We start from the raw sequence: 26,028 nt of genomic DNA, 5'->3' as shown, positions 1-26,028 counted from the left end.
GCGTGCTATTTAGCAGCCGGCAGCGGCGCGCGGGTGCCAGTACTGGATCCCCGCGCTGGCTCGGTAATAAATAAAGGGGTCCGCAACGCTGTCCACTGTCAGCAATGAAGAATAGCTTCAAGGTGCAACGTCTGCACCAACACATTAATGCCTACACAAGCATCCCATTCATTACAGGAGGGGGATGCTACATGTTGGAAGTTAGGGCGTGGAACGGGACAACGGAGGAGGTGCCCCCTTCAGGACTAAGAGCCCGGCGGCAACCGACTCCGCTGCCTCCGGGAGTTCCGCCCCTGCACACACACACACACACACACACACACACACACACACACTCCTCACTGCACGCATATCAAATCTAGGCAGCACTCCCCCTTTTGTCCTCCACTGGGGTCTCTTTATTGCTTTTTCTGTTACTTAGTTGCAGCCTTTACTAGCAGAACATTTCTCAACCTCTTGTTTTATATTTTACTTTCACTTCTCATTCAGAGTAGTGTATGTTTTATATGGAGGCTCTCCCATTTCTTTATAACTGCTTATGGCTTGAAACCATGCACCCGCCCAATGCCAGAATCTGAGACTTCATCACCCTTGCCCCATGTCTCGCTAAGGTGGCATCCGATTTGGGTTTCCTTGTGCCAAACGCTGAGCACTACACACAGTGAGGTAGCTAGCAGGCATCACTGCATTGTATTATGATTCCAAGACCTCTTTCCCCACTAGCTATCCCAATGGCTCTTCCCTATGTCACTGGAGGAATGGTTATCACTGCTCTTAAACAATGCTATGATATGTTAACATGGCATGATACTAGCAGAAAATGGAATCGTTGGGATAATCGCTTGATGGAACCTTCCTCTGCAATGAAAAGTTGGAAATGTTCATATGTCAAAAGACATAGTGGTCTATTCATATAGCAGAGAAAAGCACTGTTTTATTGCTTTGGGCTATTCATGAAGTGGGTTACTGTGGAGAAGGTCCTGACTTCTCCAGCGGCACCCCCACTCCATGCCTGAATCGCATCACCATACTTTGGTAAGAGTGATTCATGAAGGAACAGATAGCTCAGTGCTTTCCCCCTCTTCATGGAGTTCAGATTCGCATTCGCCATCTCAGGAGGACACAACTTGAACATTGGTGCAGAGCTGGCGGGGAAGCTCAATGTTTCCCTGCTCTCTGCCTCACACCCATTCTGGCTCCATTCCCTGACCTCTCAGCAGCCCCTGCAGCCTCCCAGGAGCTCAGCTGTCGGCACAGAGAGGAACCGACAGCTTCACAGAGGGGACCACTGGAGAAGAATGCACCGCTGGAGCCCTGAATACCAGATCGCATGACTGGAGAGATGAGTATACATCAATTGCTATGCTATATATCACATTGAACTGATATGATCTATAGGGATAAGTAACAATTCACTTTACGTTTTGTACATGAAAAACCCCATGGTAGGAAACACTACATAAACTACCACTGGTAACTGGAAAGAAATGTGAAGCAGGTAAATAATAAATGAAAGCATTCCAATTATTTCCCTATCCTTACATCCCATGCAAAGGCAGATAGCAAACATACATGCTTTACCTACAGTCCTAGGGAGTTACAGAGATAAGAACTGATGCTTCTGTACACAGTGCGCCCTGATGGCTGCCTCAGATGGTTCCCTGTAGGCGGAATGTACTACATATGAATCTACAGTATTCATACAGGGTATATCATACTACACCCACCTGTCTCCCGTATGTGCCTTGGGTCCATTTATGGCTTATCTCCCACAGTGTTAACCTTTGTAATGCACCCAACATGGCTGCCTTGCCTGGTTTGCTTGGAGATGAGATAAAAAATATATGGACATGACAGTTATGTTGGGACACTACCCCTAATGTTAAGATGCTCCAACCACTTATTTTGTGTCCTCTTTTCTAGGGGTAACCTATTACACCCAAGTCGGCTGCCACACCTGGTATCTTTTGTGGGAGGAATATACAACCCATGGAAGTTATTACCCAAAATGCCCATACCAACCCAGCAATTTGCTTATTGTGCTCTCTAGGGCCCATTGTTTTTAATTATTTCTGTGTAATTTTTTAAATCCTTTTATATTAAATCCTTGTACTATGTACTCTTTTTTATGTCTGTAAAGCGACTTTGAGTCCTATGGTAGAAAAGCACTATATAAATGAAATTATTATTATTATTATTATTATTATTACAAGTGAACCTTTTAAAATGTTTCTACATTAATATGAATCAAAATAAAACAACAATGCAAACTGTCCTTGATGCCTAAAGAATATTCTCATTAAAAGTTCTGAATCAATCCGATTGTTCTTAGTTTGATCATTGATTTAGAGTCCTAAAATCTTCAACGTTCAAAAAACTATTAACAATGGAACAAGTCCTAGATATTCTTACTTTATACTAGATATTCATTAAAATGTTTGTGTTTGCATTTAGGGGGGCGATTCAGAGATGAATGCAGCCGCTGCATGTAGATTCGCAGCTGCATTCATCTAGTCTGTGCACGTACACCGGCCATAGCACGTGACCCTTCTCATTGCGACCGTGTCCTGGAGGGATGCATGTGCAAGGTGATTGACAGTGGCGGGCGATCGTAGGACGGCGTTTCTGCATTTTGCGAGCACGGTGGCCAAAACAGGGGTGCTAGGTGCTAGGTTTCCTTGCACTGTGCTGGGTGGTCCCCAGCATGTGAGGAGATGGACGCAGATCTTGCTGCAGATGTAGCAATTTGCGTCCATCTCCGAATAACCCCCTAAGTGTAAACTGCAAACATACAATGACAACACCTACCTAATCATATATTGTACAGTAATACAGTATGTAGCTGATGATCGTGTCTCCACAGAGATGCATCTCTGGTTAAATGGTGAATCATTACAGGGTTGTTCCTGAAGCACTAATTACAGGTGTGGCCTCTGTGATGCTGATATGGTGGATTATCCGGGTACCCAAGTACAATGCTTACGATGTATTATCTCCCCCTCCCTTACAATCCCCTGCCAGGTTGTTTTTTTTACCTTTCTTTATAATATTATTAATATTATGCAGTTTGATTGTTAACTCTTTTATCTTCTCATCTCTAATTGTTCTAGATTACCTTCACAGCTCCCCTAATTCTTTTAATTCAGTTTTGTGTACCAAATTTCTGTTTAATCATTTCATGTATTTGTCTTTGGTTAGAACCTCTTCCATTCCTCTACCAGTTTTCAGATGTAGCCATGCTGATCTTGCTACGATGCTGCATGCTACATGGGGATTAATATGCGATACCGCAGCATGGGATGCCGAATGTCAGAATACCGACATGGGCATCCTGTGCGGCAGAACGCCAGCAGGGGAGCAAGCGCAACAAAGCCCTCTATGGGTTCGGAATCTCGGCGTCGGTATTGAGACAGCCGGGATCCTGATGGGCGGTATGTTAACCACATACCGCTACATGTTGTGCCGGGCTGTGACTAATTGCAGCCAGCAATTGCTCCATTAATTCCATTAGGAATTAATGGAGCGATCACTGACTATGAATAGTAACAGCCCTGCATGCCGTTCAGCAAGCCGTTTTGCAGCATGCCGCATCGCAGCAAAGGTGAGCATGGCTACATCAGTGCCTTGTATCCTATCTTTCCTTCTCAATGCAGCTTCACCATGTACAATTACATTTTCACCTCTGTTCTGAGCTACTGACATAACTGCTGCAGAGGTTTGGTACTCTATATTATTTTGATGGCGACCATGTCAACATTCGTAATGTCAATATGAAACAATTGACCGGCATCATATATGTCAACACTGAAGAAATGTAGACAGTGTCATAATGTTAACAAGCCAGATCTAAAGTTTCCATAACACTATTGATAAGCCTAATATAACACTAACCCCTAACTCTATGTTTAACTCTTACCATAAACCTAATCCTAATAACTTTTTTAATATGTCAACATTTTGTCCATGTTGACATTTTCCAGATGTCGATATGTATAATGTCGGCATTTTAACCATATAAACATCATAATTGTATTCATTATGAAGGTTTACAGATATGTCTCTCCTCACCAGTCCAGCAAAAGGGGGCCACACATGTGGCTGCATTGCGACTAGATGTGCCCACATGTGACCTGTTCGTGGGAGCATAAGCACCCATGCAAGTCTATTGATCACGCCAGCGAGCACTTTAGTTGTGGCAATTAACTCGCGATTGCCACTGCTAGTGGCAAAGATGAGCAAAGACTCATCTGTACATAGAGATTGTTGACTATATGACTGGATACTACTGCAGAGTGGGTATTCTCCTGACACAGCAGGCTCCAGCACATTCCCCTCACAACTGAAAGTAATGTCTGCTGATAAAAAGCTTCAGACATACCCAATCAATTCCTGCCACTCCTGATTACTTCCCTAAGTACCAATACATTATCAGGCCAGACTTCTTCACATGCAGTCATATCATATACAGTATACTGTACAATGATAATATGTAATCCCTGTTTTACTGTGCTGTTTTGTGGTATACAGGAAGTTTGGAAGCACAGCTGGTGGTCTTGGGGTGTCATACTGCGAATTTCATTGAATCACGTCAATGTAGCCCTGCTGTACAAAATATAATGTTGCAAATAAAGGATTTGAACAGCAAGGGTTAGGCCATGATGACGCAAACTTGCTGTCATCTCCCATGCCCCCTCCGGAGCTCTCACAGAGGCTTTAGAATAGTTGGCTATATGCTACAGGATTAAGTTTTGGTTTACATTTTTAAGGATTAAGGGGTACATTTACTAAGCAGTGATAAGAGCGGAGAAGTGAGCCAGTGGAGAAGTTGCCCATGGCAACCAATCAGCACTGAAGTAACATCTATAATTTGCATACTATAAAATGATACAGAGCTGCTGATTGGTTGATGGGGAAATATCTCCACTGGCTCACTTCTCCACTCTTATCACTTCTTAGTAAATGTACCCCTAAGACTGTAAAGTGATACAACATTTTTTTTTCAAGAAATAGAGTCATTGTAACAGCATTGGCGTGGCATAGGCACACATTTCTTGGCTGTGTCATAATGCAACTAAATTTTACAGTTTTGAATATATTTGGGTAATTGAACAGATATAGCAATGAACGATCCCAGAAAGCTTTATCCCTAGGTATTTAAAATATTTTCATTGATAAATCTATTGAATTTTAGTTTTTACAAATTATTTTATTAAAGGGGATACATGTATTAGTTCAGTTGTTTTTCTCATTCATCTGAAAGACTGAGTTGATGTAAAACATTTTAATGTGACTCTGGAGGTTAGGCAAGGAGATAACAGGATTTGTCATGCTCTGTAAAAAGATCTTTCCAGGACGTACACTTTGCATCGCTTTATCTTTTCCAATATCACATACGGGGCTCCACAACCTTTTTGGTTGGGGCCCCTCTAACCAAAAAGGTTGTGGAGCCCCGTATGTGATAATGGAAAAGTGCAAGATATAAATTCATTTTGGCCCCCCTAAATTGCTGAATGTCACCCACTTAGAGGCAATTAGACTTACCCACCACACTACCTACCTGATGACAGAGATTTCTATCTATCTAATCTATCTTTATATAGATATCTATATTTATCTACTAACTAACTAACTAGCTATGCACACACACACGCAGACATTTATGTAAAAAAAATAACATAGAGGACACTATGGAGTATGTAGATAATAGTCTATTAAAAGAAAAATACAACATTTCCACCCAGATGTATTACAAATTAACACTAGAGGCAGACACTCCGAGAGGAGCCTATCCCAGAAATGTGTAAACTAAAGTGATGACATCAGGGACAACTTTATTTTAAACTGCGGACCTACTGCGGATGTGCAGTCTTTAGTCTGCACATACACCAGTGGCTGTTACCGGGGAGGGATCTGGACAATCCCTCTAACAGTAAATTGTGTGACATGTAGCCCATAGACTACAGTGGCTAATCCCCTCGCTATTGCGATGGGAAACAAGGAAAGCACAGTACTGTAGATACCTTTTATAGGTATCTTGAATTTTCAGGTTGACTTTATGTAGAAGACAAAGAGAAAAGATCCACTCATAGATCACACCCTGGCTGAGGCTGTGCATGGTAGGTAATGAGACGTTACAGGGTATATTTTCAGCTGAACCTGGTTGGAAATGGGGTGAGGTGATGGGTTGCCATGAGGGATGGTGGTTGGAGGACAAAGCAGAGCTAAGTGGGAAGAGGTGAGGAATGTAAAAATGGGAGGTGAGAAGAGCACAGGGATGGTCCCACAGGAGGGGCCAGATCAGAGTAACTAGGCACACACTGTAGGGGTTGGAGCTGGGTGCAAGGGGGAGTAGGGCCCCAGGTGCAGGCAGAGAAAAGTGGAGTTAGAGCAGCTGGAAAGGGTATTATCTCTGTTTTGACACTGCCTGTATTAACTGTAGCTGGCAGCCGCACTGAGGCCTGCTAATCAGTACTTTGACTGGTGCATCTCAAATATATATTTTGTTTTTTTTGGGGGGGCAAGCTGCCCCCCTGTTCCAGTGCCTATTATCACATATATTCAACTGCTAGTCTGTCACCTATGAGCCTTCCTTTTTTCCTACTGTATCGGAATTTAACATTGTGACTGAATGAATATACCTTACAGGGAATATACCACTTCAATTACTGTAAAAACTCTCAAACAAGTAATCTGATAATTTTTCAGTGTATCAATCTGTATGAGGTATTTAAATCCTCTTACGTTTATTTAACCAGTACCAGACAAAGATCTGCATGTGTATGGAGCTGAAAATTCTGAAGGACTTATTGTGTGCAACTGCAGAAGGTACGACAATCGCTGTGGTGGTATGACTAGCATGTGGGGGCATGGTCTACATAGGTGGTATGGTTTGTGCTCTGAATATCTCCATATATTCATCCCGCAAACCTAGTCACTGCAGTAAATCAATTCAATTAATAATGCAGAGAACATAGCAGTGACCGCCATATAATACAGAGCTCATTACAGTTACTGCTAGATAATACAGAGAACATTTCAGTGACATTCATACTATTCAGTTAACATCAGTGGACAATGAAATAAAACAGATAGCATCATAGTGCCCGTCATATTATACACCAAACATTCAAGTGACCTCCATACAATACAAAGAACATTGTAATGAGTCCAATAGAAACTAGATAACTCCAACAACCACCATAAAAGACATAAGGCATCATAGCTATACACCATGGCCCATGGAATGAAATAAATCAGAAAGCAAGTATATCTATAGTATCTGTAATCAGTAAAATGTTAATCATACTTTGTAGCATTGGCGCTGGCAGTTTCTCTGGTCAGGCACCTCACTGGACCAATGCCTCGGTAAACACACCACAGCAAAAACAGATCAGCCTTGCTTATCTGTACTTTACTCCCTCCTCAGTCCTCCTGGCTCCCTTTATATTGTGCGCACCAAAGCCAGTGTTTCAACACAGACACAGTGAGCCTGCGGCTGCACTGTAGTGAAGCAGAAACAAGGCAGGAAGAGCTGTGGTTGAAGAGTGATTATTGCTTATCATCACCCTTAATTCATCATGATGCTGCAACTCACTCCCAGACACCACGTTCTCTGTCACTCAGGGAACATGCCCCATCCAAACCCCTGCACCCCAGGATACCTATATACACACACAAATATACAAGAAATACAACATACATATAAATACATAAATATACCCTTCAGACCAAACATACAGTATTATATTGATAAAAAAGCTGACTAGAATTCATATTATCTCACTTAACCGCTTAACTGATGAATTTTCCCTTCTAAACTGTTCATAACATAATTTTTTTCCAGAAATTTCTATAGTTTAATAAGTATTTTTTTAATATCACACTGCGGAGTGGGGGCACCAATGTACTCTATATGGTTTTATTTATTTATTACCAGTTATTTATATAGCGCACACATATTCCACAGTGCTTTACAGAGAATATTTGGCCATTCACATCGGTCCCTGCCCCAGTGGAGCTTACAATCTATAATCCTTACCACTTGTACACGTGCAAACATTCATACTAGGGTTAATTTTTTATTTTTGGGGGGGGGGGATCCAATTGACCTACCAGTATATTTTAGGATTGTGGGAGGTTTCTGGAGTACCTGGATGAAACCCATGCAAGTACGTGGAGAATATACAAACTTCGCACATGCAGAGCCATGGTGGGAATTGAACCCGTGACCTCAGTGCTGTGAGGCAGTAATGCTAACCATTAAGAACCATGTGTGAATCAAACCCATGACCTCAGTGCTGTGAGGCAGTAATGCCAACCATTACACCTGGTACAGGTAGGACTTCCATATTGCCTACCCCCTATTCACTTGTAAGCCTCAAACTCCAGTAACTTCCTATTTGTATTTGTGCGTGTGTGTTTGTGTGTGTGTTTTATCCCCCAAATAGGTGTTTCCTCTGTCATCGCTGGTTGGAAATGTCCTGGGATAAATATATAATAATCGTGGCCTGTGACTTGTTTTTTCCCTCTGGTGCACACAGAGGACTCTTGCCAAGATTTATAATGCTTTGGAGAGTGATAAATTGCACAGCAATAAAGTACCAACAATCGGCTGTTTACTGTCATTTTTCAAACACAGTCTAACATTGCAGTTAGGAGCTGGTTGATTGGTACTTTATCACAGTACAATCCAATGTATCAGTCTATATGGCTTGATAAATCTGGGCCTCTGCCTAATAGTCGAGAAAGCGCTAAAGGGTAAATTTACTAAAGGTTCTAAAAATTAAAAGTGGTGATATTGCCAATAGCATCCAATCAGATTCTATCATTCCTCTGAAGCATTATAGAAAATTATTTACCCGAGAGAGTGAGAGAGAGCGAAACTAGTTGACTTTTTGCCCCCCTTGACAGCTACAAATTGAAAGGACACACTTACAGGATGTAGTTATGTGACCGGTTTCTTGCACTTGCCCCCCCCCCCCATGCTGGCATTCCACTGCTGGGATGCCGGCATTGGTATGCTGACCGGTGGTCTCCTTACTGACGGTCACGCAATACAAACTCGCACTTACTGTATTTCCCTAATGGCTGCTTAGAAGCTTTAAATGGCTTCTTATAGACAGCTACCACCTACACTCAGCAGCAGCCAGTGACAAGCACATGCCTGCAAGGTGAAGGAGCTGCTGAGACCTGACATCACAGTATCAGCATGTTCATCAGGTCAGAGGCCAAGCTGCAATCAGTATGTCAGGCAGCATCTTTTCTGTGCACCAGAGTTAAACAAACAAGCCACAGACCACGTTTATGTTACACATTTAACCCAGGACATTTCCAACCAGAATTAATGGAAAAAAACAACTACAGGTTGAGTATCCTACATCCAAAATGCTTGGGACCAGAGGTATTTTGGATATTGGATTTTCCCGTATTTTGGAATAATTGCATACCATAATGAGATATCATGGCGATAGGACCCAAGTCTAAGCACAGAATGCATTTATGTTTCATAAGGATCAGTACAAGATCCCGGCGGTTGGTATCTTGGCAGTTAGGAGACCCAAAATGGAACTATTCCAAAGAAATTCTATGAGTTTTGCCATTTTTCTATTTTTGGTATTGAGTAATAATCTGTCTATATTTTGATCATGCTTAGCCCAGGTTTTTTTCTTTTAGCACATCATCCCTATTGAGTCCAGATGCTCTAGTTCTAGTTTCTTTGATTTTATTAAGTTCATACCCTCTTTCCACAAACCTGTTTTTTTAATATTTCAGATTGTTCCCAGTAATCAGCAATACTTGTGCAACTTGTCTTTAGTCTTAATCTAATTTATGCAAAAGGAACATTACTTTTCTAGGTGGGCAGATGACAACTATGCCATAGTATAAAACTGTTCACATTTGTTTCCTTAATGTCCTAGTATTTATACCTCCACCTATTTTACCCTTGCAAACTAGATATGAATAGTAAATTGATTCCTCTTCAATCTTGAAGATGAACATAAAAGTATTATTTGCATGTATGTGATCCACAAATCTCTTAATACTCAACTCATCTTCCTCAAATGGATATTAGATTATCAAAATACACTTACAGTCAGAAAAATCTAATATGATTCTCATTCCCAAAAACAAATTTCTTCTCACATTCTCCCATAAAAATGTTAGCATATGATGGGGTAAATTTAGTGCCCATCGCAGTTGCTTGTTTCTGGAAAAAATACTCTCCTTTGAACAAGTGTTAAGAGCCACTTCAGCAGCTTACAGGTATAGTTGGCCACAATGGTTCCGACAATAGTTAGGCAACCAGGACTCTTTTTGGATGCTTCCTTATGTTCTCAGCTGCAGTGTAAGTAATTGCAAAATGTCTGTCTTTGTAAGTGCAGCTACCCAGCTGCCATGTGATTAATTGCAAAGGACCTGTATCCGTATGTGCAGTTGCTCAGCTGGGCAATTTACTCTGGGGCACTGATTGACCCCCTGAACAGTTAAAGCAGTCGGGGCTTTAGTGCATTGATGGCTATAGCTTTTGTACTGCCAAAAGTCATCTGCCCTGCTGCTGCTTTCTAGGAGTTATTCTGATAGTTCCTGCCTGCCATTCTTGCCTTGAAACTAGTCCCTGGTTTTTGTAATTCCTGTTTGCATCCTACCTTTGCCAGCCCTGAATCAATCTGAATTCTACCTTTTGTTTCTGGAAGAGGATTCTCAGCCTGCCTTACTCTTCTCCCAGGTTTCAGTCATTATCAGTTTCTTTCTGTGTATTTGCCTAAAGCCACTGAACTATTATTGCTGTTCCCAACTCAGCCCATTGCTTGTGCACAGCTAGTTTCCACATTGACTCTTTGTTATCTGTGCTAAATCCTGGTGGCATTCAAGAACTGGTAAAACTTTCTTTTCCCAGGAATGGTGGCTGCTATAGGTGAAAACCATAATAGTCCATTCAGGAATCAAATGATTATCTAGGTGTGCTCTAACAACAACAAAAAATGATGCACTAAAATAAACTTTATACTTTCCATAAGGAATTTCTGTTGTAGTTGTGAGACCTCACGATGTACTGATAAGATTTTTTGACTGCTATTAAACCCTTATCGTGTAGACTTAAAGAATATTAGACTTGCACATGAATTGTTAACTAGTTATAAAACAATTTCCATTAAAAACTATTTAAGTCCCTTAGAAAACTGGTAGAATCCTTCAAAAAAGACTTCAATTTTGTTTCCTAAGATATGGTTAAAGTTCCAGGTCTATATGAGACAAATTAGCTGTAAAAGAACATACCCCCAATGTAATCTGTCTCCGTGGGATATTTTCTTTATTTTTATGAATTTTAGGAATATGGTAAAAGATTAGTGTTCTGGGGTGTTTAATTTATAAGAAATCCAATTCCTCTTCACAAATAAGGTGATATTTTTAGGCCTGATCTTAAAGTCTGACTAATTCCTCATGATGTATTTTAGTGCAGTCATCCATTAGCCTTTCTTATGTTCACGCACATTTAGAATTTTATAGGCCTCTCCTAGATATCCTTACAAAATTCCCATTATCTTTTAATTGTTTAACAGCTTTCTTCTCTTCACAAATCAGTTTGCTTTTGTTTTATATCTTGATTCCACTAAAATCTTCTCTCATCATGTCATAACATATGTCAGTATAACTAATTCTTGATTCGGCCAGATAATATTTAGAGGGGAGAGGCACTCATGATTTTCTCTAAGTACATAGGACAATTTAGGTGTTGGGTTTTTCAAAAAGTTTCTTTAGAGGGTGAGACCCCTAATAAGCCTGTCAAGATCAGTAAACAATTCCAATTTATTGACATGCTGATCTGGTGTGAAATTAAGGTCTTTCTCTAATACCCTGATTTGGGAGTGATGATAATTTGGTCTTAGAAACACTAATGATGCCTGCCTAGTGTGGTCTTGGAAATATGACTGAGGTTTGTTTTTTTTTTGGGGGGGGGAGGAGGGAGTGGGGGGGGGGTGTACTTTCCTCTCCCTCATTTGCCTCTTCTCCAATTTGAAATCTCCTTTTGATACTTTATGGGGATTCTAACCACATATGTAGGTCTTCTTTTCACTTTGTGTAGAGAACAGAATATTTCCTTTTCCTCTCTTTAAAAAAATGCTGCTTCTGAAATGTACATCTGGAGATGGGAATGGAGATCTGACATTTTAATCAGTATGTCACTTCTTAGACTGGATCTATAGGAATGAATCACTACTTTCCCTCCATTACAATTTGATTTCCAATTATGTACATTGTTATATTCATTGTCTCCTCTTTCCTGAATGATTTTCTCTGTTTCCTAACCACAACTCATTCTCCAAGTTATCTAACTTCTTTGGGATATCCTTAATTTCATCTTCTTTATTCTCAATTGTTACCATTAGACATTCTAATGTCTTTACTTTTTCCACAATTATAATTCTGTATCTATCTATCTATCTATCTATCTATCTATCTATCTATCTATCTATCTATCTATCTATCTATCTATCTATCTAATTATGTTTTTCTTCAAATAAGCAGGGCATTCACTAATTCAGGATAATTAAATGCAACCCATTTGTCATTCTACCTATGTGAAGTTAGTTTTGTCAGTAGAAATCACTGCAGCTAAGCAAATGTATGTAGTGTGAAACCACACAATTACAACTAGGTTTAGATATAATTACTAGGCTTGCAACATAGAAGAGGTTGGTACTTTGAATCCCTTGTATGGCATGCTGAGCAATGTGTGTTTTAAATAATTGGGGGATTTAATTGAATATTCATATATCTCTAGCAAGTATGGACGCCAATCCTGCTTGCCTTCCCCCACCCCGCAACACATTGGTAGAGAAAAATACTTGTAATATTAAGAAAAACTGGATCCTCAACATTTCTGGGTTGACCATTGGAATCATTTCATCAATGATTTTGATAAATCATTATTTGATTCCAATGCCTACTTATCTGTATTTGACTTTGAGCTCAGTAATACTTCTCTGTGCTTGCATCCTTGCAGCCTGAACACCCAACTGCTTTCACAAGGGCATTTGTATATACACACTTTTTTTCTTAGCTGGAAATCCCTTTAATAAATCATCAATCAGCAGCTGCACATCTTAATCTTAGTTCTTTTCCAAACTATATTGCAGCTACAGCAAATCTTCAAGGATGGCGCCCAAGGGTACACTACCTCATTCTGTACATTGGTGCATTGACAATCGCTGTCTGCAACACTGACTGCACACAATGCCTGATTCAGAATTGTGTGCAAAGCTGATGGTTGACAAGCTAGAACCATTTGGTGGCATTAGCACAATTTAGCAGTAGTGACTGTGATAACCATCACAGATACTACTACTATGCACCCATCTGTGAATCAGGCCCACAGTGCTCAGACAGGGTTTGTTTAATTTTAGAGCAGCGGCAGCTCCTACCTTGATAGAGGAGGGGGGTGCTACTGGCCGTGTTGCCAGTCCTGCTACTTTGTCCCCGCTGCCTGCCAGGTCCTGGCACCTGCACAATGTAGCTGACAGGTTCCCGGACCGGTGCATGTACAGTACCTGCAGCAGTACTGCACATCTGCAAAACCCAGCTTCTATGGACTGTATTGGCTGCAGCCTATAGATGCTGGGTAGGGCTGACCGGGCAAGGAGTAATCGCCACATGAGAAAAAAGAAAAATGAAAAGAAAAATGAAAAATGACTGATTGCGCTATTACTCCAGGTGCGTATATGAATAAAAACACGTGTTTTTCACTTCTCTGGTGTTTATTTTAGTACAAACGTTATATCTCATACAACAATATAAAAAATGTAAGTATGCATACTTACATTTTTTATATTGTTGTAGAGATATAACGTTTGTACTAAAATAAACACCAGAGAAGTGAAAAACACGTGTTTTTATTCATATACGCACCTGGAGTAATAGCGCAATCAGTCATTTTTCTTTTTTCTTGTGTAGCTTCTTGATCAGTGTTTTGATCAAGTTTAGCTGTACGTACACAGGTACAGCTGGACAAAGATTGCAGCTCTAAATTTATAAATCTTAAATTAAGAGTAAATAATACAATTAACAAATTAGCGCCTGGATCAGGGTTGTTTTTTCTGGTAATCGCCACATGGTCTGGCAGTCCTGGTGGAAGGAAACACCTCTCAATGGGACTGCCTGTCCTGCAGGTGACTGGCAGGTAGGACTTCAAACAGGATGTCACTGCCAGTCACAGTGTAGCCAGTGCAGTCTCACAGACTGCATCTAGCTCACTGAGCTGAGGTAGTTGACTTTGCCTGGGGGGGCTGCAGTCCTGCAGCTGATAGGTAGAGAGCATAGAGTTGAGAACATAATAGTTGGATTCATTGATATTCCTACACTATATGGAAATACATTGTTTTTTTTTTAGATTTTTCTACCATACTATTTTTGGAGTGCTGTTTTTTTTCTGTGTTTTTACTGGAATTGCTGCTAACCAAATTCTAGATAAATAATGCATCTATCTAGGATTTCTAGTTAATGTGTACAATTATGTCTATTGAAATTATATATATAGTATAAAAAAAGAATGCCAGCACTCTTTATTAGATTTTTTTCCATTGGATGCTTCCTCCATATGTTATATAGGCACTTCAGTTGACATACAGTATAATAATAATAATAATAATAATAATAATACTGTATTATAAGTATATTGTATATTACAGTACAGTACATTGCAGGATAAAGAGGGCACTTTTATACTGTGATATATGTATACCAATGTGTAACTAGAACTTTGTGGGCCTCATAGCAACATTTTTAAGCCCCCCCCCAACTCAGATCTCCAGAGAGAGAGAGAGAGAGAGAGAGTAGCAGCGGGGACATAGGGACAGAGGCAGCAGGGATGTAGATATAACACCCCCGGGATTGGCATGGTATTTCTAAGTGGTTGAGAGCGGTATCACAGGTGTTGGGTGGCTATGTGACTGACCTTTCCCCTAAAATGTTGTACTCCATACCTTGTCTCATAGTACCATGCTCAGAGAGGTATGAAAATTGATACAATTCAGAAGTGAGTCAGCAATTCTAACAGGAAGTCTTTGAACTGTGGATTTGGGATGATTGGTTAATTAAAGAACTGTGCTTGGATGATAAATCACAAAAAGAAGACTTTGGCATACAAGAAAAACAGGAATATGCAATTTCCCTATAGTTCCACCACAAAAGGTCATCCAATTTGCAAAAGACAAGTTATTAGAATCACAAAGAAGAAGAATTAAAATCAGGATGAGAACAAGTGGAATCACAAATTGAACAAAAAATCTTTGGAATCAGGAAAGTCAAATAAGACACTGTGCATTCCGTTCTATAATGTGATCATAAGAAGATAAGATAAGAATAATGACAATACATTTCAGTAAACCTAAATACTGACTTTCTAACTTTCCTTAGCCAAGGTAACAAGTATCTTCACAGGCAATGTTCATTGGAGCTCGTATTAAAGGTCGTGGTGCCACAGCATGTCAATGGGGGGAATGGGCACACAGTTATTAAGGAGATCATGGGATGGACAAATGTCAATACAACTCATTACTTTATTTCAAAGAAGATGTACCTAGCAAGGAAGAGCAAAATCCTTTGGCAACGGCACTTATGTCATGATAAAGGGGCTTCCAGCAATTAGTATCTGTCTGTGTTACACAAACTCAGTCCTTTAGCACAGATACTATATGTCGCTTACCCTTGTGATTAAACTCTGCTCTGGAGCGCAAACATTTCTCTTGAACTTGTAATAAACTCAAGCTAGTTATTCCTGTGGTAATGGCTCCTCACTCTCTCTCTCAAGATGGCTGCGGCATCCTCGCCTATCACTAGGCGTGGCAGTGTCTGGTCCTCTGGCTGCATCATCTCAACACCAACTCTCCGGCAACACTCCCCGGCAACACGTTGCTACTCTCCTTAACAGCGGTGCTCTCACCTCCCAGGATCTTGTGGCTCTCTCCAGTTTATAGTTCCCACTCTGCCCCGCGTTCCTCCATCTGCCAGCACACACCATGCTCTCCACATTCTTCTTCCCAGCAGTCTATGCTTCTCCCAGCAGCCTCTCTCCAATCCGCTGTCTCTTCTGAGGCCACATGACTGGACCCGTGGCTATAATTAACTCCTTCTGCCCCAGCATTTATCCTGCTGCTGCAGGGCTCTAACAAAGATTTTTTAAAGTGGCACACACACAGCTCTGGGAAGAACACCCGTACCTTCTCCTGTGTACCTGCATAGGGAGCACCCCCAGGAATGGGACCCTGTGTACTTGCATAGGGAGCATCCCCCCGCTCCTCCATGGACAGCCTCTTCATTTGATATGCCAGAAGATGCGGAGTCAGAGTTTGCCAGGGCAGGAGTCCAGGAGTGGCCAGGGAGCTGAGGATGAGAGCAGGCAGAGCTTAGCCCTCTCCCCCAGTCCCATGGCTCTCTGCAGCCAAACTACTGCAGCTTTGGCATGGAGAGTAGCTGTGCTGGCCAGGTACACTGCTTGATAGGGAGCATGGATTGCACCCACTATTCTGGGTGGGGATGAACACCTGCAGCCGTTCCTCATGGAGGGTGGCATTATGGTCCTTAGAGTTGACTAGGTGGAGGGGGTGCTGCAGGCCCTGTAAGTGTCTCAGGCCCCATGGCAGCTGCATGGGGGTAGCACAGTCTGAGCTGTGACAGCAAGGTAGTGGAGTGTCACCTGTGTGAGAGGGGTGCAATATGAGCTTTGAGGGGGGGGGTAGATGACCTTGGGGCGCAGTATGAGCTGTGACTGTTGGAAAGTCGCAGAGTCTTCAGCAGCCATGCCTTGTAAATGTGTTTCCCCATATTTATAAACAAAAGGGGACCCTTTATCTTTTTCTTTAATATTTAATTTTCTATGCAACCTGTATAGCCCAATGTTATGCTAGGGCTGAACTTTTTGTGACCTTGTCAGTTTCTGAAAGGGCACTTTGCTGCCACTGTAGAGTTGTGTTTCTCCCCATGGCCAGCAAAAATCCCTGTTAGGTCATTGGATCCCTGGGTTTTTGGGCAAAGTAGCCAGGTGGCATGCTGCTGCAGGGGTCATGGGACCCTGTCACTGTCTGGGATACCAGAAAGAGAGGAGTCCCTGAAATTACTCAGGACCCATATAAGCAGAGTCATCATCACTGGAGAAATGGTGCCCAGAAGGAGGAAAGGAGCTGCTGGACTATGAAGATCACCTCTTGCTGCCAGGGTGAGATTGGGAGCCAGTGACTGGAATATGTAAGGGCAGCTGGCAAGTGGAACAGCAACAGCACTGAGAATAACCCTGCTCAGAGAGAGAGACGCCCACATCACTGCCCAACTGAGGAAGCGGATTGCTGAGGACAGGATCCGTGCACAGGAAAGGAGACAGCCCAGTGGAGGAGAGGACCGTGGATTACTCCTAACCTGATCTGAGACTACAGTGGAAGACTGATTGCGTGAACCATGGAAGCAACAGCATACCCCGAATGGCGAGAACCACTGGAGAGCATGCTCCTGCCTACCATCTCGGGAGACAATGAAGACGCTCGCACACGTGAATCTCGGGAGCCAGCAGCCACGCTGCATATGTTACGCAACAAGGCTGTAAAAATGGCCAACATAGTGTGAAATCATAAAAATTAGGCTTTAGTCACCAAATAAAACTTCAACAATGTCTGCTTACAAACAATTATAAAAACATAGGTTTATCTGAATAGCGATCTCTGGATCATCTACAGGAACACTAGTCACAACATCACAACATCAACGTGAAAGGCCATTAACACGTTTTGTCACCTGAACTTGGACAGAAATACAACAAAAAACGTTCAGTGGCCTACCACATTGACATTGGGACTGGTGTGACTATATACTGTATATACAAAACAATATACTAGCCTGGCACTCACTCTAATTGCCCTAGAGTCCTTGTCATGCAAGACTTAAATCCTACATACTGTATATTCATCAAGACATGGATGGCACTGAGGGTCTTATATTCTTAGTACCTTAAGTGCATGATGCATCACCATAGTGGCAGTTTCACCAGTGTTTCAGTGAACGAGGCTGCTTGTGTTCAGCTTGATAAAAGTGGGCGGAGTCCCACTGAAACATTAGTTAAGCTACCAGTATGATGATGCATCATGCGGATGATTAAATAAGATAAGAATTATTTTTACAATATAACTCCCTGAGTGCTACCCATTTCTTCAAGTATATTATTTCTATCAAGATATCTTATCTTTTACCAGTGATGCGAGCTGTGATTTATACTTTGAAACTATGCTGCATGAAATAATATTGTTTCATTTATTTTAACAGAATGAATAAAAGATATCTGCAGAAGGCAACAAAAGGCACATTTCTTATAATAATATTTATTGGAACTCTATGGGCAAAGTTGACAGTTGGGGCAATTCATCAAAAAGGTCAGTTGTTTGTTAATGTTTTTTATTATTATTTTATTATGTTTTACAACTTTCAATGAATAATTGCAACAAGTTTTCATTATGTCCATCTGTGCTTGCTTTTATTACTCTAGCTTTTGAACTTAAGATACTATCAATCCAGTTTGTTGTTTTTATTTTTCACATATGCTGTAAGCTGAGTACATTTATATCTGATTGAAAATATATATTTATTATACTTGGACATTGTATAAAAAAGCATCCGGTTTAAAGTGTTATACAGTGTTATACAGATAGATTGTAATTCCACCACACAAGTTATTACAATATATTAGTCTTTTTTCATTTTTTGTATTCTCTTTAGGCATTGTTTAAATTATGCACAACATGAAATAAAGATGTCATATCGCCTGTCTTGAAAAAGACCCTGTGGAAGGGTCGAAACGTCGTATCTATGAGGCTATAATAAAGAACAATTGATATCAACCACAGAATCTGAGTACATTTGTGAGAGTGCACCCGCCACTTGTGTGGACACCTATATATTCAGCGGACCTCGTTCTGTTGGGATTGCACCCACTCTAAATAATTGGATGCGAGTACAGGACTTTCTTCTGTTTTAATATATTATTTTGCTTATTTCTCAAAATATATACTGTTTAGCAAAGAGGTTACTTTAATCGGTGCACTTGGTGTGACTGATTGGAGTAAGTGATTGTTATGTCTTCCTTATCTGTGAATTTTAAAGTCTTGATTCCAACTCCCTGGCAATCCTGATACTCCCTATCAAATAGGGATTGGTTTTACTGCATTGAGTTCTCCAAGTCAATGAATGACAATCATTATGGCTTTGTCAGACAGATTCTCAGAATTATTGTCCACCTGGTTCCTATGGATTAAGTTTAAGGACTCCCTTTCATACACTTCCCACCTTATAAATAACGTTGTTAGTTCATGAGTGTAAGTACTTACCTTGAGTTTTCTTCTCAATGCCCAACCAACACTCGCAGAAACCTATTTATGGATTCTCATATATTACATATTCTACCTGAAGCTGCATGGGCTCTCTCTATACCCCTCTTCTTCATGGACATCCCCTTCTCCCATTTTCCTTCATACCAGTGTACATTTTCCATGTTGTGCCATACCTGATTATAATTAGACATTTTTGTCATTTAGACTTATTGGTAGATCTCATTGTGACTGATACTGTATGTCACAGTGATCTGAGTTGGTTAGCTGTCATTGTCTCTAAATGTTTATGAAATGTTTTGTTTTGTATTGTTATATCAGCTTTTTGTTTGTTCTTCTGTTGAAAACAAAAATAAAGAATATATTAAAGACATGCAAACATTAAGAAAGGTGAAGTTATAGAGCAGTATTCAAAATTTCAAATGATATATCACGCCCATTCTCCTTTCTATAGTGATTCCCGTTATCGCGCATATCACACCCACAGTAATCAGGTTTAGCTGCGTAAAGGGTTGGGTGCCCTCGCTGATTATGATTATGAGAGATTTAAGTTTGGGAGGGGTGTGTCCTAACCATATTCTAGATTGCAGTATAAAAATAAAGCTGACTAGCACATGAGGGCTACATGCAAAAGCAGCTAGTATTTACCCTGCATGCAAAACTAACTAACTTAAAACTAATTAAATAAATAAATAATAGTATTTGCACACCTTGTATTGCAGCATGTGTTGCCCAGGTCCAAAGTTACTTTTATATTTGTTTTTTTTTGTTTTGTACTGTACTCCCAACTCTGAATTATCCCCTTTGTACACTGCACAGTACACACGCAGATTATTACTTGTTTTTTTCCCCAAAGTCATTAAAAAAAAATTCCATCTTTCTACTGACACAAAAAATAAAATCTATCCAAAATGGATATTTTTTTCCAATAAATTTGAAATTTAACTTGTATATATTTTTTTCTAATAAATACAACCAAGAAAGACTTTCTGGTTCTGACTTCAGGATTAATGTACCATTTAAATAAGACAGAAAAACAGTATTCTACACATTGGTTTTCATAATAAAAATGCTCTTAAATATGTTCTAGGATTATTTTTCATTTAAACAAAATGCATTGAATGTGTAGGAAAATAACTTGATGGTCCAACAAGGCACGCTATTTAAATGTTTACAACTTAACACATCAAATGAGGTCACTCCTGTGTTTACTAAATCTAGAATGGGATGGGGGGATCTGGATATTAGAGCCTCGCTCATCTCTGAACACTTTTTGTAGTACTGCGTGTTGTTTTCTGATAATTACCAGAAAATAACTTTTTAGGGTACAAATTACTTGAAAGAGCAGACCCCCCTATTTTAAACAATGATGCCTCAAAGTCTCACCAGTATGAAGGAGATAAAGTATGTATAATGCATGACCCCCATTACTTGGCTCTTGTTTAATTTTAGTGTGTGAGAATTTTCTTAATGAGGTAATTGAACCACTCAGAGCAATGACATAATCAAGCCATGTTTTCTGCATCAGCTTCCACTGAAAGAATCTGCCAATGGGACTTGTAATTAAGTATTCCGCCATTTGATTTCTTGTGGTTCTGACACAAGTGTGAGTCATACTGTACTGAACATTTTTGATGTATATGATGCCCACTTTTCCTTAACTCTGATGGGTTTCAGACAGTAAAGTTAATTTATAGACATGAAATAATAGGGAGTCATATCCTATATAATCAGTGGCGTATCTATAATGGGTATAGTGTACACAGTTCCCTGGGTTCAGGGGGCCCACACTGTACACCCTGCACCCATTTATTCAATACTTATCTCTCTGGAGTCTCCCAATAGTGGCAGCAGATTTGTGCAAATCAATATGAAAATGGCGCGGTGGCCATTTTCCTGTGTAGTGGGAAAATCTCCAGGAAAATGGCCACAGCATCTTTTTCCTGGAGACTTCTGCATGTGCAGTAGGCACTAGCAGAGCATAAGAGTTGACTGTACTCCTAGCACTCTGTACTCCTAGTGCACAGAGCTACTGTACAGCCACTACACGCTAGAGAAGAGGGGGCCTGGACTGAGACCACACATGGGCACCCACCTCTCTTAATACGTCCCTGCATATAATGACAATCATATTATGAAACACTGTACAGAGATTATATAACCATTCACAACAGCCCCAGCCCCAGTGGTACATATGGTCTAAGTTCTCTAACCCTCCGCCCCACACAAAACATATTTACACATACACATATAAACAAACAGTCGTAGATAGATAGATAGATAGATAGATAGATAGATAGATAGAATGTGAGAGAGCAGGAGGTACAGTAGTTATCATAGATTTAAGCATTTCATTTATTAAAATATTACAAATGTAATAATTTCCAGTCTAAAGTCTATATCTGAAGCAGATATGTGTAGCTACATATCTACTCAAAGTCATTTGATATTTTTTAATATTAATATTCTACACAGAAATGTGTGCAAAATGTCACTGTTTCTGCAATTTGCACTGTAAAGTGCACAGGTTACAAAAACAGATGGCTGAAATGTGTTATTTACAGAAAGAGCTGGCATGTCATGCTACCTTTTGGCAAAGCATATGAAAATGTTTCATATGGTGCTCTCAAAATTCCAGTCATTAGCTCTGCTAGTGACATCAGTGACACATTATGCCAACATGAGCCTTCCTCAAAAGCTCAGATTTTGTATAAAACATGTTAATTAACCAGCAGGGACAATGATTAGGAACAAACCAGTTTGTTCACAGTGACATTCCTAGTAGTATAGAAGGATTTACCTCTAGAATTTAAAGGCCAAAACTGTATTGGCATTTTCTCTTTTATATGTACACTGAAAAGACAACATTTCCTAATATTTTATTGCACATCATTTTTTATTTATTTAATATTTTGACCAGTTTTTGCCAACACAATATCAAAAATTAATATTTACCCCATTTTTGCTTGACTATAATCAATCAATATATATTAAGTACTAACACACTGGCTACTATTGGAAACTGTTTTGTTGCCTTGATAACGGGTCGGCCAATGACCTTTGCCTCTCCTCTCTGCCCTGGTCACTGCTTCCCATGCTCGAGTTCAAGATTTTGCCCGTGCTGCACCTGTTAGTGGAACACTCTCCCCAGCTCCATTAGACTCTCCCCGACCTTGCAAAGCTTCAAATGGGCACTAAAAACCCACCTATTCATCAAAGTGTACCCTTCTGATGCTTAACCTAGTCCTGAGGCTGCTCCTCTATCCCTCTGCCTCATGCCTTAAACATCTCGGCTTTGCTTAAATACTGCCATCAGGCTACCTCCCGCTTGCTTGCGCCTCATGTCATCTGTCTGTCACCCCTTCCCACTAGATTGTTAGCTCTTCAGAGCAGGGCCCACTTTCCTCTTGTTGTCAAAGCCCTCTTCTCGACACATTTCACTCGCAGCTGTCTCCTACTCAGTGATCTTTACCCGCTTTTTCTCCTGCTGGTCAAGGCTCATCTCCATCTATGGCCACCAGCCCCAAATAGTACGATGGTTACTCCCTCACTATTTACATCTTAGCTCTATTATGTTTTTAGAATTGTGGTACTTTGTTACCTGTACTCTATTTTTGTTATTTATTTACTGTAATGCTAAGTTTTGTCTCCCTGTACTGTCCTTTGTACAGCGTTGCGAAACACTTGTGGCGCCTTATAAATAAAATGTAATAATAATAATAATATTTCACAAATCTTGGCTAAAATATATTTTCAGCAGTTGCTGGATTGCTTTTGATCAAGGCTGATTCCCCCACCATCCCTTTTATTAGTGTAATTATGGGTCTGATTAAGAGCAATGCCAATATTCACATAGCTGAACGATTTTTTGCAACTGTACATGAACCCCTACATGGCATTCACTATGTGGCATACACACAAAGGTGCCGTTGCTATTGGAATATATGGTATTAACAATGTGGCATTCCTGGAAGGTGGCTAGTAATGTACTGTACTCAAAAATGGTCCATTCAGTGGGCGTGTTATGGAGCACTGCGGGTGTGTCAAATGTTGCTGCATTCATAAATGCACAACCACAGGTATAGGAGGCCATGGTCAGATGGAGAAACTGCACCTACCATAGGATTAGTGCAAGTTTCAATGGTGCAACCGATAGTGGCATCTAAGGATGCACCAATTGGTATTACAGTATGCAAAGATACAGAAATTGGGTGTCTCAGTTCATGCACTTTCGGTCATGCAGATGTATGCTGGTAAAGAGTTTGTAGGGCAGTTGCATAAACTCACAGACGGATGACTGCCAATAGACTCTGCTGCATTTGCTTTGCATGCAACTCAGAATCAGCTTCTATGTCTATATTAACTAGCAACAGATACTAAGGCATTATCTTTCTTGAGACTAATGCATATATTAATGCACTAAGGTGGGCAAGAAAAGATGGACAGGGGACTCACTACCATCAATATTTCTTAAATATCTGATTCCAAAGGAGTGTTGCAAAATAAGATTATATCTGAACAAGACTTTTTAAGCTCACAAAACTTTAAAATATACAGTATGTAACTCCCATTGCCTTACCAGGACAAGGCAGTGAATTGGTTAGTGGAGAAGGGCTGTCTTTTGCCCAGAGTGGCAGAGAAGATAAATTACATTTCCTGAAATCTCTACTGGTCAGTACCTGCACCACGCAGCTCTTGGGAAAATTGGTTTTAGCACGAGCAGGAGCCAGCTGAAATAAGCATTTGGCCATGAGTCTCCAAAGAGGCTAGAAGTGGCTTATGTTGTTGATGGGCAGAAACTGAGCATGAGCCAAAAGATATAACTATAGGGGCAGCTAAAAGTTTAGGATTAGTGCTAAGGTGCCTCACTGAAGAATGGTCAGACCCTCACCGTTTAGTGAGTGAGAGCAGTGGTGCTGATGGTTCACCCACGTGACAGCCATTCTATAGACTGTGAAAACCATAGACAACACTTTACAGAATGAGTGCCAGTGAAGTCCAAGTCAGAGGGAGCAAAAACAGTCTGAGAGTCAGTCAGCGTTAACATCTGTCAGAGTCAGCATCTGTCAAAGTCAGTGCCAATCAGAGGTAGTTCTGTCAGTATGAGAGAAACATCAGGTCAATCAGGGCAACACAAGAGTCCCATAAAGAGTTTAATTGAGATAAATTGCTCTGTTGTATACGCTCAAGTACAAACCAGTGTGTTGATACTCAACTGATTTATTTGTATTATTTTATAATTTTAAGTTTTACTAAATATGTTTTTTTTCTCCAAATAAATTTTATTGATTTTCAAGCAAGATTATAGTCACTTCAGATTATTACAGAGAAATAGAATGACAATGAACATACAAACATAATAGAATAATTTGAAGGAGTTTCAAATTATAATGAAGTAAGTGAGATATCAATGACATATCTCAAAGACATATCAGAGTAAAATGAATTTAACATTACAAGAATTATATAATCGAAGTGGAGCGCTATAGTGCCAACAAAGAAGACAATTAAAGGGGAAACACATAAGGGAAGGAGAAAGGAGAGGGGAGAATAATATACCATTGCAAATCAGAAGTCTTCTTCTGACTAAGACAACGCAATAAATGAAGATACATATGTAATCAATAAATTATAAGTCAGCAGACATTTGTCGAAGTAGATTCCAGGAGGAATTTTCAAAAAAATTAAGAATATGATTCTGAGAATGTTCATCTAGAGCAGGGGTGTCAAACTCAAATTCATCGGGGGCCGCATCAGCAGTTTGGTCCCCATCAAAGGGCCGGTTGTATCTGTAGGTCTATCCAAAATTTACCGCTCCACCTGCCTTATATGTGCCCAGCCATCTGCCCCCTTTTAAAGTGCCCAGCCATGTGCCCCCTTTTATAGTGCCCAGCCATGTGCCCCCTTTTATAGTGCACAGGTCCCCATTTTACACATTGCGGCAGGCACAGGTCCCCATTTTACACATTGCGGCAGGCACAGGTCCCCATTTTACACATAGCGGCAGGTACAGGTCCCCATTTTACACATTGTGGCAGGCACAGGTCCCCATTTTACACATTGTGGCAGGCACAGGTCCCCATTTTACACATAGCGGCAGGTACAGGTCCCCATTTTACACATTGTGGCAGGCACAGGTCCCCATTTTACACATTGTGGCAGGCACAGGTCCCCATTTTACACATAGCGGCAGGTACAGGTCCCCATTTTACACATTGTGGCAGGCACAGGTCCCCATTTTACACATTGTGGCAGGCACAGGTCCCCATTTTACACATAGCGGCAGGTACAGGTCCCCATTTTACACATTGTGGCAGGCACAGGTCCCCATTTTACACATTGTGGCAGGCACAGGTCCCCATTTTACACATTGCGGCAGGCACAGGTCCCCATTTTACACATTGCGGCAGGCACAGGTCCCCATTTTACACATAGCGGCAGGTACAGGTCCCCATTTTACACATTGTGGCAGGCACAGGTCCCCATTTTACACATTGTGGCAGGCACAGGTCCCCATTTTACACATTGTGGCAGGCACAGGTCCCCATTTTACACATAGCGGCAGGTACAGGTCCCCATTTTACACATAGCGGCAGGTACAGGTCCCCATTTTACACATTGTGGCAGGTGGTGGAAGGAGGGAGAGAGAGAGAAAGAGAGGAAG

The 26,028-nt window shown here is 40.7% G+C and overlaps 1 protein-coding gene across 4 annotated transcripts in view; it reads left to right on the top strand.

Annotated features, from left to right (window-relative positions):
- The window catches only part of TAFA2 (TAFA chemokine like family member 2), a 479,149-nt gene that overhangs the window by 355,991 nt on the left and 97,130 nt on the right, over positions 1–26,028 (top strand). For all 4 annotated transcript variants that reach the window (XM_063927374.1, XM_063927373.1, XM_063927376.1 and 1 more), the window contains exon 3: positions 18,307–18,413. In XM_063927374.1, the coding sequence (XP_063783444.1) occupies positions 18,308–18,413 (106 nt within the window). In that variant the 5' untranslated portion in view covers position 18,307. The remainder of the gene's footprint in view (positions 1–18,306; positions 18,414–26,028) is intronic.

The sequence above is a fragment of the Pseudophryne corroboree genome, chromosome 6 (genome assembly GCF_028390025.1).
Source record: "Pseudophryne corroboree isolate aPseCor3 chromosome 6, aPseCor3.hap2, whole genome shotgun sequence".
NCBI classification, from domain to species: domain Eukaryota; kingdom Metazoa; phylum Chordata; class Amphibia; order Anura; family Myobatrachidae; genus Pseudophryne; species Pseudophryne corroboree.
The sequence above is the reverse complement of the archived record's forward strand: the minus strand, read 5'-3'. Positions and strand labels throughout refer to the sequence as shown.